The 17,593-nt window shown below is 36.8% G+C and overlaps 1 protein-coding gene across 1 annotated transcript; it reads right to left on the bottom strand.

Moving 5' to 3' along the window:
• Window positions 1-1,686: 1,686 nt before the first annotated feature.
• Window positions 1,687-2,416, bottom strand: LOC116420652 (max dimerization protein 4-like). Its single transcript, XM_031946931.1, has one exon. The coding sequence runs from the start codon at window positions 2,375-2,377 to the stop codon at window positions 1,760-1,762; it is 618 nt and encodes a 205-aa protein (XP_031802791.1). The 5' UTR covers window positions 2,378-2,416; the 3' UTR covers window positions 1,687-1,759.
• Between the last annotated feature and the right edge of the window lie 15,177 nt (window positions 2,417-17,593).

Genomic DNA, 17,593 nt, shown 5'->3' with positions numbered 1-17,593 from the left:
CACACATAAGCATCTCTCTTATCTGTCCTAGCCGAGCTTTTATGGCCCAGCCCAGGCTAAGTTTGAATTTTATTGTTCTTTCCCTTCCTCTTTAGTAATAAAGGTATCAATAGTCAAACAAATCCCAACATCTTATACTCAGAATAAACAAATCTAGCATGCAAAAGCAATAGCAAAATTATTTCCTTCTAATTTTCAGAATCATCCCAAAGTTCCTAATCAAATGTTTTTCTCCTACCTGAGTTTTGACCAGATAAGGTTTTATTGCCTTGTACTCTAGCAGGCTCTGAAAACTTCTTTAAGGTAAAAACTTTCCTGTCAGTTTAAAATAGCCAAGTTCCATTTACTTACAAATTAGTAATAGGTTAAAAAGTTTAAAATCACAAGCAAATTTCAAATAACCAATTCTCAAATTTCTTAATCATTGTTCTTAAAACTTAACAGAACTCTTAAATTAATAAAACAGATAAATCACACAGAACATAGAATGCACACCACATGCAACACAGAACACGAATCACACAGACTGCAGTTACAACATTAAACAAACATTTAACACATAAAACACTCAGAGGATATCTTCCAGCGTCCCAGAATGATATCCTTCTCAGAATTTGATGTCTATCAGCATTTTATTATTCTGAGAATACAGATGTTAGCATAGACAGACAGAACAGATCAGATGTCCTAAAAGAGATATGTAAACTTACTCTCCCAAGGCCGAATATAAAGGTATCTACCTTAGGGCATAGCAACAACTGAAAACCACTCTCTTCTCTGGAGACTCTGGAAACAAATCCAGAGGACTGGCCTCTCCAGGCCAAGAACTTAGATCTCTAGTCACCCCATGGCCTAAGGCAGAGACCCCAAAGGTCTCTGATCTCTACTCCCATTCTCAGTTTCTAATATCTCTCTGAGGCCTCCAAAATGTAATGCCGGAGAAACTGAGGCAAGATAGAGATTAGAGAGTTCTTAATATTTTGTTAATTGGAGAGTTTAATTGACTGAACAGGACAGGGAAACTTGAAGCCAGAGTCAGAATGTCTAAATAAACAGAAATAAAGATGTCAATGAGGTATCCCAGATAATCTTATCTTTTGGAATATTTAGAGGGGGATAGTGCCATAAATTCTTGAGGACAGAAGAGTTAGGAGCCAAGAAGTTTGATCTCCCCCTTATCTTGAGTCTTACATTAACAATTTATAACCTTAGAGAAGGTGACCCTCAGTCTTAATGAACCAGAGTGGGGTTTTGCAACTAAAGGGGTTGAGGCAGAACAGTTAAGGAAACTAAGGCAGAACATTTTAGGGAAACGAGGAAGAACCAATTAGGGAAACCGAGTCAGGATAATTAAAAAGAACTGTAGCACAACAGTGCCTGAATTAAAATTGTATCACCTGAGCTTTCAGTGAGTTTTTGCTGGTGGAGGATCTTGACTCAATATTTATGTCTACTGACTGAGCAGGATGATGATTGCAGAAGGATGGAGATGGTTATGGCAATTTCTGAAAATAAGACAACAATGAAATTTGCTGCATCAATTGACTTATTTTTAAGAAAGATTATTCTGTAGCATGTGATACTTTTTGATTGCATTTTATCCACAATAGAACTTCTTTCAAATTGGAGTCAATCCTCTCAAATCCCATCTCTGCTTTATCAACTAAGCTTATGTAATATTGTGTAATCGGTCTTCAGTCTAAGTGCTTCAGTTGGATGCTCCGGAGGTGGACGGGGTCGGGGGGTGCTCGCTCGGGCCCTACGAGAGCCGGCCCGACAGTCTGCGGGAGTGGGAGTAGCTGCTGTCACTGGAGCCGCTGCCCAAACTGTAGTGGTCATCGGCATCACTGGCACTCCCAACACTGTCCATTTCCCCTGGGGTGAACTCCATTCCTTCAATGTCCACTTCTTGCTCCGAGTCTGTGGAGATGGTCGAGCCGGTACTGTCGGTGCGCACACGTTCCATGCCTTGAACCGAGAGCTGCTCCAGGCGGCGTTTGAGGTAGCGATGCTCACGCTGCAGCTGTTCCTTCACGTTCAGGGCTTTCCGGTCCTGTTCTTCCAATTTCTTGATATGCATCCTGGCTCTTTTCAAAAGGCTGAGGGTCGTGTGGCGGGTACTGTCCGGCCCCAGGGGCACAAGCTGCTTGAGTTGTTCCAAATACAACCGCAGTTTGGCTCGTCTATGCTTTTCTAGCTCGTTGTGCGAAGACCTGTTATTCTGAGATTTCCTGGCCAAGGCGGCCGTCTTTGTTTTTTTCCTGGAATACTCGCTGTCGAAGGGCAGCACGGACGCGTAGCCGTGTTCGGCTTCTCGGTCTCTTCTCTCCAAGTACTCGGCTGCTTCCAGGAGGAGTAACAGAGAGTTCCACTCCATACTTTTGGTGCTCTGTCACTCACACCAGTCCCCCTCCCACCCCCCAGAGAAACCAGACGGCAGACACCCAGCCCCCCCCACCCTGGCTCTGGCTCCTCTCCCTGCCTATAGAGCAGACTCCCGAGCGCCCTCAGAGAATAGGGAGGTCCAAGGAAAGGTAGATAGATGATAGAACAAGTGGTTGGTGGAGTAGTCAGAACATATACAACATATATTGATTTAATTTACAGTTTTGTAAGGGGATCATTTGTGATATTCCCAAAAAAATAAAATAGTTACATCAAAGATCACTTATCACAGATCAACACAACAGATATAACAGTAGTAAAAAATTGAAATATTGTGAGAATTATCAAAATGTGATGTGGAGAAGGGCGGAGCCAAGATGGCGGAGAAGACACACGCGACTTTCTAAGCTCTTCTCTTACCCTCGTTACCAATATTATATCGAGCCTCAAAAATAGTCTTGACTGCTACAATTCGGAAAGATAAGAAGTAGAACAACTCACCTGCCAAAGAAAATCTGCAGTCTCGCCAAAAAGGTTGGTTACGGGCCAGGGGGAGATCAGCGCAGACGGGAGAGAAATTAGGTTCCGAGGAGAGTCTCAAACCGAGGGTGAAAGCACAGATCTCAGCACAAGCGCCGCAGCCCCAACCCGCAGTAAGGGCTTTTCCTTGGGCAGTTGTGATCCTGCACGGCAGGAGGACGAGCCCGGGTTAGCCTCCAATCTGCACAGTGAGGAGCTTGGCTTGGGGCCATAGAGCTTTTCCAGGGCCGATTTGCATTGGGCAGAGACACTGGGGCAGAGTTCAGGGCGGTCTGCGGTCTGCGGTCAGCTGCTAATACTCACAGTCCCACAAGAGGCTCCGGCCTGGGGCAGTGACACTTTCACCCCTTAGTCTCTAGCCGAGGGCAATCGCTAACCCACTCAGCCCTACTAAGCAGTTTGATAGCTCGCCAGTGCTGAATCCACTTCCTGTTGGGGAAGGAAAACTCTCACCCAGAGCACCCCATACCTCGGAGCCGGAAATCGCTTTAAATCTTCCCTGCTCTGCAGAGGAAGCTGGTAACCCCTTGCCTAGGAGACCCACCCTAAAGGCTTTAAAACATGAATAAAAAGATGAAAAGAACAATCGACAGCTTCTATGCAGAAAAAGAGCAGGTCAGCAAACCTGAAGAGACCTCAAACAGAAAAAATGCATCAGACTGTCCTCCGTTACATGATGCTCTCATAGAAGAGACCATTAAAAGTCTCAAAAGAGAGTTAGAAGATAAATGGGGAAAGGAAAGAGAAGCCTTACAAGAGAGCAACAACTTCCTGAAATACAAATTGAAAAGTTAAAAATTCAGGAAGTGCAAATTATGAATTGGAAAAATAAAAAATCACAGGAAAGTAAGAATTGTGAATTGAAAAATAAAGAATTCACTAGAAAGTAGGATTTGTGAATTAGAAAAGACAAAGAATTCGAAGAAAGTAGGATCCGTGGAATTGAAAAGACAAAGAACACGCAAGAAAGTAGGATCTGTGAATTGAAAAGAAAATAATTCACTAAAAAAAAAATTAGTGAAATGGAAAAATTCCACAGACCAAAACAATACATTCAAAACTCAATTGGACATATACAGAAAGAAGTAAAAAGCTAATGAAGAAAATAATTCTTTAAAAATTAGAACTGAACAAATTGAAACTAATGATGCATTGAGACAGCAAGAATCAGTCAAGCAAAACCAAAAAATGACAAACTGAAAACCATGAATTATCTACTTGCTAAAATGACAGACTTGGAAAATAGATCTAGGAGAGATAATCTGAGGATTATTGGACTTTCCGAAAACTATGATGAAAAAAAAGAGCCTAGATACTATTTTACAAGAAATCATCAAAGAGAACTGCCCAGATGTAATAGGAATCAGAAGGTAAAATAGGCATTGAAAGAATTCATCGAACACCTTCTGAAAGAAACCCTAAAATAAAAACACCAAGGAATATTGTGGCAAAATTTCAGAACTATCAGATAAAGGAAAAAATTTTACAAGCAGCCAAAAACCATTTAAATACTGAGGTGCCACAATAAGGATCACCCAGGATCTGGCTGCCTCTACATTAAAGGAAAGAAGGGCCTGAATATGATATTCCAAAAGGCACAAGAACTTGGATGCAGCCAAGAATAAACTACCCAGCTAAGCTTGAGCATTTTCTTCCAGGGAAGAAGATGGACATTTAATGAAACAAATGAATTCCATTTGTTTCTGAAGAAAACCAGAATTAAACAAAAATTTGATCTCAAGAATAGAACTCAAGAGATGCAGAAAAAGGTAAAAATAACTCTTGAGAATTGTATTTCTGTTGTGGATATACAAAAAATACATGTAAAATTTGATAGTACTGATATAACATAAAAAAAGGGAAGTAGATATGGAAAAGGGATGATGGCAGAATAAGGTGGGAAGGAGGGATAAAAGAGGGAAACCACATCCCACAAAGAGGCTAAGGAAACTTATCATATCTGAGGGAATTTAGAGAGGGGAGGAACATTGTGTGAATCTTACTCTCATCAGAGTTGGCTCAAAGGAAAATAATTGACATTTGTTTTAGAGAAAATTCTCTCGCCTCATTAAAAACGGGGAGAGGAAAAGGAAAAGAAAAAGAGTAATAAGGGAAGGAAGGGGAAAGACTCAAAGGGGGAGGGAGGGATTATAAAGAGGATAAGTATCGTGATACAAGAGGGGTACATAAGTTTAAAAGGGGAAAGAGGGTTGGGGAGGCAAAGAATAAGTAAAGCACAATCTGGGGTTATTAGGATGGCAGGAAATACAGATTTAGTAATTCTAACCGTAAATGTGAATGGGATGAACTCCCCATAAAGAGGAGGCAGATAGCAGACTGGATCAAAGTCAGAACCCTACAATATGTTGTTTACAAGAAACACATTTAAAGCAGGGGATACATATAGAGTAAAGGTAAAAGGCTGGAGCAAAATCTATTATGCTTCAGGTGAAGTCAAAAAGAGGGTAGCCATCCTTATCTCAGATCAAGCAAAAGTAAAAATTGATCTAATTAAAAGAGATAAGGAAGGAAACTACATCCTGCTAAAGGGTAGCATAAACAACGAAGCAATATCAATATTAAACATATATGCACCAAGTGGTATGGCACTCAGCTTCCTAAAGGAGAAGTTAAGAGAGTTGCAAGAAGAAATAGACAACAAAACTGTAATAGTAGGAGATCTCAACCTTGCACCTCTAGAATTAGACAAATCAAACCACAAAACAAATAAGAAAGAAATTAAAGAAGTAAACAGAATATTAGAAAAATTAGGTATGTTGGATCTTTGGAGAAAATTGAATGGAGATAGAAGGGAATATACTTTCTTTCTCAGCAGTTCATGGAACCTATTCAAAATTGACCATATATTAGGACATAAAGACCTCAAATTAAATGCAAGAAAGCAGAAATAGTAAATGCTTTCTTTTCAGATCATGATGCAATAAAACTACATTCAACAAAAATTAGGGGAAATAGACCAAAAGTAATTGGAAACTAAATCAATCTCATCTTAAAGAATGATTGGGTGAAGCAGCAAATTATAGATACAATTAATAATTTCACTCAAGATAATGACAATGATGAGACATCATACCAAAATTTGTGGGATGCAGCCAAAGTGGTAATAAGAGGGAATTTTATATCCTTAGAGGCTTACTTGAATAAAACAGAGAAAGAAAAGATTAATGAATTGGGCTTGCAAACTAAAAAACTAAAAAGACCAAATTAAAACCCCCAATCAAATACTAAATTGAAATTTAAAATTAAAAGGAGAAATTAAAAATATTGAAAGTAAAAATCTATTGAACTAATTAATAAAACTAAGAGTTGGTTCTATGAAAAGCCAATAAAATAGATAAGCCTTTGGTAAATCTGATTAGAAAAAGGAGGGAGGAAAATGAAATTAGTAGTCTTAAAATGAAAAGGGAGAACTTTCCACCAAGGAAGAGGAAATTAGAGAAATAATAAGGAGTTATTTTGCTCAACTTTATGCCAATAAATTTGATAACCTAAGTGAAATGGATGACTACCTCCAAAAATATAGACTTCCTAGACTAATAGAGGAGGAAGTAATTGTTTGAATAGTCCCATTTCAGAAAAAGAAATAGAACAGGCAATTAAACAACTCCCTAAGAAAAAATCCCCAGGACCAGATGGATTTATATGTGAATTTTACCAAACATTTAAAGAACAATTGGCCCCAATGCTATATAAATTATTTGATAAAATAGGGAATGAAGGAGTCCTACCAAATTCCTTCTATGACACAGACATGGTAACTGATACCTAAACCAGGTAGGCTGAAAACAGAGAAAGAAAATTATAGACCAATCTCCCTAATGAATATTGATGCTAAAATCTTAAATAAGATATTAGCAAAAGACTACAGAAAATCATCTCCAAGATAATACACTATGATCAAGTAGGATTTATACCAGGAATGCAGGGCTGGTTCAATATTAGGAAAACTATCAATATAATTGGCCATGTTAATAACCAAATTAACAAAACTATATGATCATCTCAATAGATGCAGAAAAGCATTTGATAAAATCCAACATCCATTCCTATTAAAAACACTTGAGAGTATAGGAATAAATGGACTTTTTCTTAAAATAATCAGCAGCATCTATTTAAAACCATCAGTAAGCATCATATGTAATGGAGACAAACTGCAACCATTCACAATAAGATCTGGAGGAAACAAGGTTGCCCTACTATCACCAGTTATTATTTAATATTGTATTAGAAACGCTAGCTATAGCAATAAGAGCTGAGAAAGAGATTAAAGGAATAAGAATAGGCACATGAGGAAGCCAAATTATCACTCTTTGCCGATGACATGATGGTATACTTAGAGAACCCCAGAGATTCTGCTAAAAAGTTATTAGAAATAATCCACAACTTTAGCAAAGTTGCTGGTTATAAAATAAACCCACATAAGTCATCAGCATTCTTATATATCACTAACAAAATCCAACAGTCAGAGTTACAAAGAGAAATTCCATTTAAAGTAACTACTGATAATATAAAATATTTAGGAATCTATCTGCCAAGGGAAAATCAGAAACTTTATGAGCAAAATTACAGACCACTTTTCACACAAATTAAGTCTGATCTAACCAATTGAAAAATATTAAATGCTCTTGGATAGGGCGAGCAAATATAATAAAGATGACAATATTACCTAAACTAATCTATTTATTTAGCGCTATACCAATCAGACTCCCAAAAACTATTTTAATGACCTAGAAAAATAACAACAAAGTTCATATGGAAAACAAAAGGTCAAGAATTTCAAGGAATTAATGAAAAAAATCAAATGATGGTGGCTTAGCTGTACCAGATCTAAAATTATATTATAGAGCAGCAGTTACCAAAACTATTTGGTATTGGCTAAGGAATAGATTAGTTGATCAGTGGAATAGAGTAGGTTCAAGGGATAAAACAGTCAACAAATATAGCAACCTAGTCTTTGACAAACCCAAAGATCCCAGCTTTTGGGATAAGAACTTACTGTTTGATAAAAATTGCTGGGAAAAATTGGAAACTAATATGGCAGAAACTAGGCATTGATCCATACTTAACCCAGACACCAAGATAAGGTCAAAATGGGTCCATGACCTAGGCATAAAGAATGAAATCATTAATAAATTAGAGGAACATAGGATAGTTTACATCTCAGACCTGTGGAAGGGGAAGGTCTTTATGACCAAAGCAGAACTAGAGATCATTACTGACCACAAAATAGAAAATTTTGATTATACCAAACTGAAAAGTTTTTGTACAAACAAATCTAATGCAGACAAGATTAGAAGGAAGCAATAAACTGGGAAAATATTTTTACAGTCAAAGGTTCTGATAAAGGCCTCATTTCCAAAATATATAGAGAATTAACTCTAATTTATAAAAATCAAGCTTCATTCTCCAATTGAAAATGGTCAAAGGATATGAACAGACAATTCGCAGATGAAGAAATTGAAACTATTTCTAGTCATATGAAAAGATGCTCCAAGTCATTATTAATCAGAGAAATGCAAATTAAGACAACTCTAAGATACTACTACACACCTGTCAGATTGGCTAAAATGACAGGAAAAATAATGATGATTGTTGGAGGGGATGTGGGAAAACTGGGACATTGATTCATTGTTGGTGGAGTTGTGAACGAATCCAACCATTTTGGAGAGTAGTTTGGAACTATGCTCAAAAAGTTATCAAATTGTGCATACCCTTTGATCCAGCAGTGTTACTACTGGGATTATATCCCAAAGAGATTATAAAGAAGGGAAAGGGACCTGTATGTGCACGAATGTTTGTGGCAGCCCTTTTTGTAGTGGCTAGAAACTGGAAACTGAATGGATGTCCATCAGTTGGAGAATGGCTGAATAAATTGTGGTATATGAAAATTATGGAATATTACTGTTCTGTAAGAAATGACCAACAGGATGATTTCAGAAAGGCCTGGAGAGACTTACACGAACTGATGCTGAGTGAAATGAGCAGGACCAGGAGATCATTATATACTTCAACAATACTAGATGATGACCAGTTCTGATGGATCAGGCCATCCTCAGCAACAAGATCAACCAAATCATTTCTAATGGAGCAGTAATGAACTGAACCAGCTATACCCAGAAAAAGAACTCTGGGGGATGACTAAAAACCATTACATTGAATTCCCAATCCCTATATTTATGCACACCTGCATTTTTGATTTCCTTCACAAGCTAATTGTACAATAATTTAGAGTCTGATTCTTTTTGTACAGCAAAATAATGTTTTGGTCATGTATACTTATTATGTATCTAAGTTATATTTTAATATATTTAACATCTACTGGTCATCCTGCCATTTAGGGAGGGGTGGGGGGTAAGAGGTGAAAATTGGAACAAGAGGTTGGGCAATTGTTAATGCTGTAAAGTTACCCATGTATATATCCTGTAAATAAAAGGCTATTAAATTAAAAAAAAAAAAAAAAAAAAAACAAAGAGCAGTCAAAAGAAAAAAAAAAAATGTGATGTGGAGATGTGATGTAAACACATATTATTGGAAATGTGGTGTCAATAGACTTGTTCGATGGAGAGTTGCCATCAACCTTCAATGTGTAAAAAAAAAAAAAATATATTTGTGAACTACAATAAAACAGTATGTCTGTATTCCCATCTATAGACTTGGACATCTGTCCAGAGAAGTAGACTAGGATAAGTTGTAATAAGCAGCCTTTTCATGTTCATGGATTTGAAGTCCACTCACTTGAGCATGGAAGATGATTAGTCAACATCTTTATCTTGCTTCCTCTTCCTTTCCCTTCAAATTCCTAACTTCTGCCCAATTTTTCCATCAAGTGACTATTTAGATCATTATCTTTCCATGTTAGAATCTCTTGAAATTTTTATGATGAACTTTTTGGTAACTGAACCTTGCTTAGCTACTCTATTCATAATCATTATCTACCATAATCATAATTACCTACCTCTGACTTTTCCTCCTCTTTTCTTGAGACAGATTGTCATTTCTTGGATACGCCAAACTATACCTCTTTCTGAAGTATGAAACAACCCTGAAGAATAGAAAACAAAACAAAATCAGACTTAGGAGGGAAAGCAGTTCCTCCATTTTATATACAGAGATTCTATAGGACAAAAGAAAATACATCTAAAAAATTTAAAAGCATAAGATAAATGTGAGCAATACTGGACAAAATGTCTATAAATTCTAAAAGTGAATTCCATAAGGGTCCAAAGACACAAAATGGTAGACCAAATTAATCATTATTGTTCAAAACTGGTTTTTTTTTTTTTTTTTCAGGATCCTTTTATCTGCTTTCTGCTACTGAATAGTAACAGTGAAGATTGTTAAGCATCTAATCCTATATAATGCCAGGGAATCTTCCTATTACTATATTCTATCCTTGTCTATCCTTTTAGATTATTCTTGTCTTATCCTTGAACTTCTCTGGGCTTAGACTATGGCCCTTAGGTTTCTGTAGATTCCTTACCCCATTCCCAACATGTATTGTCACCCCTTGTCCCAATCACAGATGATATCCTGGGTAAATTAGTTAATTAGTAGGTAGGTGAAAGCACAATGCTTAAACAATGAAGTTTGTTCCAAGAACAATGCCTACTTATATAAGGGTTTTGTTACACAAGCAAGCATGGCTCTATTGTTGAACTTGAATTTTAGGTGTGGTTTTCCTACCTGCTACCCATGTGACCTTGGATAACTTATGTAACCCTTTACGCGTCAGTTTGCCCAACTGTGAAGTGAAGAACTTGGAGAAAATAGGCTCTGAGGTCCTTTCTAGTTTTAAAATTCTTTGATTCTACAGCCTGCAATATACTCCAAAGGATTTTTCCTGAACCAATAAATTTTTTTTTTCCAATTTGAGAAATTAGGAAAATCATTCACAACTTGAAAAGAGAAATAAAAAATCAGTCTATTTTAGGGTTTGAAATTATTTTCAAGGAGTTTTTTTTTTTTTGTTGTTGTTGCTGTTTTTGTTGTTGCTGCTGGTACTAATCTGTGCATTTGGTAACCAAATCTATATCTTCTCCTTGGTTTGTGACTGAGACAGCAGCTTCTTGAATATCTATGTCTGCAATAAACATTTTAGAACATTTAGGAATACTACTGAGCATTAAAAAATAATGAGCTCAATAATTTTAGAAAGACATGTAAAATTTTTCATAAAATAATGAAGAGCAAAGTGAGCAGAACCAAGAGAACATTGTATATGGTAACAGCAATATTGTTTTAAGAACAACTTTAAGTGAATATGCCATTTTGACTATTACTAATATCCCTATTGACTACAAAGGACATATGGAAAAAGACTCTATCTGTATGTAGAGGAAGAAGTGATAAAGAGAAGGATGTATCGAATGATTTTACATATTTATGCATATATTTATGTATGTGTATATATGTAAATATGTGTGTGTATATGTATATATATATACATATAAACACACAAATATACATCATATATATACATATTTATGCCTATTTGTGTCTAGTGGTAACCATCTATGGGGGAGAGAAGAAAAAAAGAAATTTACAAGATAATTTACATATATATTTGATGTATATCTTATATATAAGATATACATATGATATATGTATATACATATAATATATACTTATATATTTGAAAAGAATAGCAAGTTAGTATATAGTAGATATGCAGTTTCATATGCAATTATCTTTTTATTGCATTATCTTATGGAAATGCTTATTTTATTCTATAAATTACAAATAAAAAAGAATATCTATGTCTATTTCAGAAGATCTTTGTTTTCATTGGGACCCATCTCTGCCTTAGTAAATAGTCTTCATAAACAGGTATGTCCAAAAAAACAAATTTCACCACAATATGGCTGATATCTTGGGAATGGGTTTCTTTGTCCATAGCTAGGTTGACACATGATAGCTCCCTGGCCTTTGTCAGAAGTAATAATACCTTGATGAGACTTAACCAGAGCATATGTTCCACTTAGAATTCAGGGCCATCTTCAAGCCATAATAAGACACTGGAACTGGGCTTTAGAGGAAGTCTTGTTAAGTATTATGATATAATTGTCTTATTATGGCCAGTTCCCACTCAGGTCAGAGGAGCCACAAAGTTACTTAGTGAAGATATTTTTCTGTGCTGACGTAGCAGGGAGTCATAGGAACTGATGCTATCAGGTTGGGCTCTCGTCCCCTTCCCATGTTGAACTTTAGGGCTAGATGTGTCCTTCTGTGTCTCTAAATCACGATCATCCCGTTCCTGACCTGGGAGTAGCAGGGAGAGCACAAGCGGAGTAGGAAAGGACTCCTGGAAGATTCCACTGGGAAGGAGAAACAAAGAGAAAGGTTGGCAGGGTTAGCAAACAATGGAAGAGCTTCTGGCCCATGGGTGATGGGATCGACAGCTGAGTCAGTGCAGGTGTGTCAGGCAAGGCTGGCAGATTTTCCTCAATGATTAAGCAGCTTTCCTCAGACCAGGGGACAAAAGAGAAAGAAATGAAGCTTGTGTGAACATGTGTGAGCAAAGCTCAGAGAAGGAGATATTAATTAATGCTGGTCTTCCTTCACAGAAGCCTCTTAATAATCTTTTAGGCTGAGGTCCACACTCTCATTTTTGTGCTAAGCCCTGAGTCACTCTAAATGCTTTCTAACTAGGACAGAGGTTGGCTGGCCTTGGGAGGGAAGGGAAGAATGGAAAAAAGAGGAGAAAGGTAGAATGGTGATGGGGAGGCCTGAGGATGGCTGGTGTTACCTAGTGATCCATTAAGCATCTTTCCTCAGCTACTTTTGCTCATTTGCAGAGTCGTAATCATCAGCAATCAGAAGAATAGGTATTTCTTGTGGGCATCGAAATGGCATTTCCCTCAGTATTTGCCAGTCAATTCACTTACTGAAGGACTATATTGCATAGAGTTCAAAATGGTAGCAATAATACCAATTGAATCCTAATCATAGAATACTTTCTTTCTAGGGCAATGAAAAGAAAGGATTCATTATCATCTAGGGCAAGGGTCCTCAAACTACGGCCTGCGGGAACAGATGCAGCAGCTGAGGACGTTTATCCCCCTCACCCAGGGCTATGAAGTTTCTTTATTTAAAGGCCTACAAAACAAAGTTTTTGTTTTTACTATAATCCTGCCCTCCAACAGTCTGAGAGACAGTGAACTGGCCCCCTATTTAAAAAGTTTGAGGACCCCTGAGGGGCTTTGTATTAGAATAAGTAGGGTATAGTGAAAAGAAGTTTACATTTGGCTTCAGAGGATCTGCATTTATTTCTCAGTTCTATTTTTTGTTTGGGAGACAGTTTCCACATAATCAAAGGGAGGACCCAGAATGAGATGCCATTTAAGGTCCCTAAACAGCTCAAATGTATGATCTATTGGGGAATTGTAAAGTTAAGTCCCATCCCCCAATAATTTATCTAGTAGGGGAGATGAAAAGAAGAGACAAGTAACTATAATTCAATAATTTTTGTTTAGTAATTTCAGTCATATCTGACTCTTTGTGGCCCTATTTGGGGTTTTCATCACAAAGATACTTGAATGATTTTTCATTTCCTTCTTCAGTTCATTTTACAGATGAGGAAACTGAGGCAAACTGAGTGAAGTGATTTATCCAGGACCACACAGCTAGTAAGAGTCTGAGGACAGATTTGGACTCAGGAAAATGAATCTTCTTGATTCCAGGATTGGCACTATTTACTGCAATACTTAGCTGTCTCTATAATTTGATGCTATTTTCAATTCAACACACATGTATATTAAAGATATATTCTGTGTAATCATTTATGCTAAGTGCTGGAAAAGGAAAAAAATGATCTTTGTCTTCTTGGAGTTTATAGTCTAGTTCTTTATAGATGCACAGATAACTATCATACATGATAAACATAAAAAATGTGCAAAAACAAAGTACTATGTGAGATCTGAGGAATAAAAGGTTATACTTGTTTTTCCAGGGTAAAGGCAAAGGAAAGTTGGGTGAAGTGAGGAGAGTCAGGAATCCCCTTCTCACTTCCAAATGCAAATAGCATGAAAGTTGTAAATAAGATGCCAGGAGAGTTTAGATGAAGAGAGAACACTTTAAGCTGAGATCAGACCCAGGAAATCTTCATGGAAGAGATGACATTTTCAGTGACGCCTGAAATTAGGCTTTAGGAGTAGAACTATGTTGAGAAAAGGGGTATAACAGAAATCTTTATGAAAACAAAAAAGGTAGTTAGTTTGCAATTAAAATGTCATGGGGTACAGACTCAGTGTGGGGACCTGACTAGTCAGTTCATGTGGGAGCTGGCGTGGTTGTTATATAATCAAAATACCTGAGCTATTAACCACTCCAAGCTACTGCTTCAGGTTTCTTGACTTTTAAAACTCCACCCATAGAGGAATGTGGTATGGCTTTATTGTGGAGAATAATGTAGCCTAAAGATCCCTGAAACTTGAACCTGATTTCCACTTTTGGTCTTGACTGAGGGTGACTTAGTAAGCAACTGACCATTTCTGTACCTCATTTTTTTTTCTAACTTATTCCCTGAAAAAGAAACTGGCTGTCCTATGCTTATGGAACAGAGGACTGGAGAGGATTGTAATGGGAGACTTCTGGAAGAGTGCTTTGTACTCAGAAGATTTGTTATTAATAAATCATAATGAATAATAATGTCATTATTGATGATGGCAGAGCTGCTCTAGTACTGACCTAACTGATGAGGTTACAATGAATTAGGAAGATTACAAAGAATCTCTTGCTTGCTAGAAATGGGAGGGTAAAGGCGAGGGAGATAAGAAGAGTCCTGGGAATTATTGAAGGTAGCCTTAAGCACATGATTATAGATTGTACAATGGAAAGATTTTAGGAGTCAGAGGAAGAAACCTAGAGAGATGAAGAAATTTGCCCAGAATTCTCTAACTTGAAATCTCCAAAGAACATTCATTTGCAGAGACTTGTTTTTTGGTTTCTTCTTTCAGACACCATCTACAATATCATGTCAGTGTCTTCAAAATCTGAATTCCTTAGGTGGGGCTAGACTTTTCTTACCAAGTCTTTTTATGAGTTTAGCTCTGAGCACAAAAAAGCCAAGAAAAAAACCAAAAACCAACCAACCAATTAAACAAACAAACAAAAAAACATGAGGCAATAATGTGGAATCTCTGGGTTGGATTTTATACCTCTAATTCCATTTTACTACCTTTCCCTTCTCCCTCCATTTAGAAACCTACCTTTCTTGTGTAGCCAGGTGGCACAGTGGATAAAAAGCTAGTTCTGAAGTAAGGAAGACTCTTTCTGATTTCAAAGCTAGCTTCAGAGAGGTACTAGCTTATGATCCTGGGCAAATCACTTAATCTTATTTGCCTCAGTTTCCTCATCTGTCTAATGAGCTGGAGAAGGAAATGACAAGCTACTCCAGGATCTTTGACAAGAAAACTTCAAATGAGATCATGAAGAATTGGATATGATTGAACAACAATAAAATCTCTCCAGCATCACTCAGGAAGAGTAGAATATAACTTTGGGGAGCTGAGTGGTTTTGAAAATAAAAGCAAAGAACATCTAGCTGTCAAACCCAAAATATTGAGTTTGGGAGGGGACAAGAAGAACAGCTGTTCACATCTTCAGGGTTTGAGTTATTTGATTTAGGACTTGATCTCACTGTCTCAGCTTCAATAAAAGATTATTATTTCATGTCCACTCTTACACTGGAGGGGGAGGGAAAGGACTCATTGTCTTGGACATCATAATGGGCCATGTCTTTGAATGCTCCCTTGATAGTGCCAGGCAATGATACAATTTAAAACAAAAAGAAGTTTCAAATGTGAAATAAGTAACAGGAAGTTTTTTTTTAAAATGCACACACACATATACACTGATAATCTCTCAGAGCCATGTTAAGATCTGTGATATCATTGGTAAGTTGTACAATTAACCAGGACAACATTATCTTTCCTATTTTTAAAAAAGATTTCTTTTAAGACTAAGGTCTAAAAAATAGACAGGGGATCTCCTCTGTGTATTCTCAAGTAATATATGAACAGCGTGGTAGTGGAAAAAAAATTGGATTTAGAGGCAGAGGAACTGAGTTCAAAATTCTACATCTTCTATATATTACTTTTGTGACCCTGGGCACACCATTCATCCTTTCTGTGTCTAATCTTCTTTATGTATGTGCAAGAGGGTTTCAAGTAATATAACTAACAAGATGCTCTCAATGTCCTGATATCTCTATCAGTTGACAATACCTTTTTGATTGAGTTATAGAATATGAGGTTCAGAAAAAAGAAACAGAGGAAAAGCAATATGAAGCTACTTATCCAAACTCAAAGATGGAATTTGAATCAAAGTTCTATTGCAAGATAGAATAAAATATGATCTGGTTCTGAAGTCAGAGGCCTTGGGGTCAAATCCTACTTCTAATATTACCCATATAAGTTCAGACAAGACACTTAGCTGGGCTTCTATTGTAATATTTATAAGATGATGGATCAGATGTTCTTTAAGGTCTTTTATAACTCTACAACTATAATAATACAAAACAAAGAAGAGAATCCTGTTTAGGAAGGGACGCTGTAGTGTGTCTTTCTTTCTTTCTTTCTTTTTTTCTTATAGCTTTTTATTTTAAAAATACATACAAAGATAGCTTTCAGCATTCACCCTGCAAAACCTTGTGTTCCAAAATTTTCTTCTTCTCCTCTCCTTCTCCCCCTTCTCTAGACAGCAAGTAATCCAATATATGTCAAATATATGTAATTCTCTTATACATATTCCCACATTTATCGTGCTGCACAAGAGAAATCAGATCAAAAAGAAAAAAACTGAGAAAAAAGGCAAGCAAACAACCACAAAAATGGTTAAAAAAAAAAAAAAAAAAAACTTTGTTGTGATCCACATTTAGTCCCCACAGTCCTCCTTCTGGATGCAGATGGTTTTCTCCATCTTGAATCTATCTGAAGTCCCTTCCAATTCTGAAATTCTAGGAATCTGTGATTCTGAAGCTGACACCCATCGAATAGCTTACTTAGAACACAAAGAGATGGCAAATAGCTGAGCCAGATTCAGACCCAGACCTTATAATTAAAAATCCAGCATTTTCTAGACAGAACTAGGACCAAGGAGAAGAAATTACACACACACACACACACACACACACACACACACACACACACACACACTGTATATTCATTGTAAGAATAAAATTCCTAACAACTAGAGTTATTCTAAAATCAAACAGGCTGCCCCAGAAAGTAATAGCTTTCTCAGGAAGGAGTAGTCTGGTAAATTTTTAATAATTTGCTCCTTAAAAATGCAAGATACACTTTTAAGTTTCACCTGTATTATTAACACAGAGCTTTCTTAAGTTCAGACAATCAATTAAACAATAAATTAGATCCTGTTTTGTAACTGATTGCTGATTTCTGAGGCACAAGAATATTGAGAATAACATGTCCCATAAAGGTTAGCTATTATAAGCTATTTGAATAGATGCTTAAAATTATTGATTGATTGACTTTCTCTCAGACTGGGTTCTTTCGGAGTTCTCCCCATCCCCTAATAATAGCAAACAGAATACAAAAGACCCCCTGTAATTTCTCACCTTTCAGTCTTTTGATATCACAGATTGAGGAGCAAGAAAATGATTGTCAATATGACCCATCCTGACCTTCAT

Source organism: Sarcophilus harrisii, chromosome 1 (assembly GCF_902635505.1).
Source record: "Sarcophilus harrisii chromosome 1, mSarHar1.11, whole genome shotgun sequence".
In the NCBI taxonomy this organism is placed as follows: domain Eukaryota; kingdom Metazoa; phylum Chordata; class Mammalia; order Dasyuromorphia; family Dasyuridae; genus Sarcophilus; species Sarcophilus harrisii.
The sequence above is the reverse complement of the archived record's forward strand: the minus strand, read 5'-3'. Positions and strand labels throughout refer to the sequence as shown.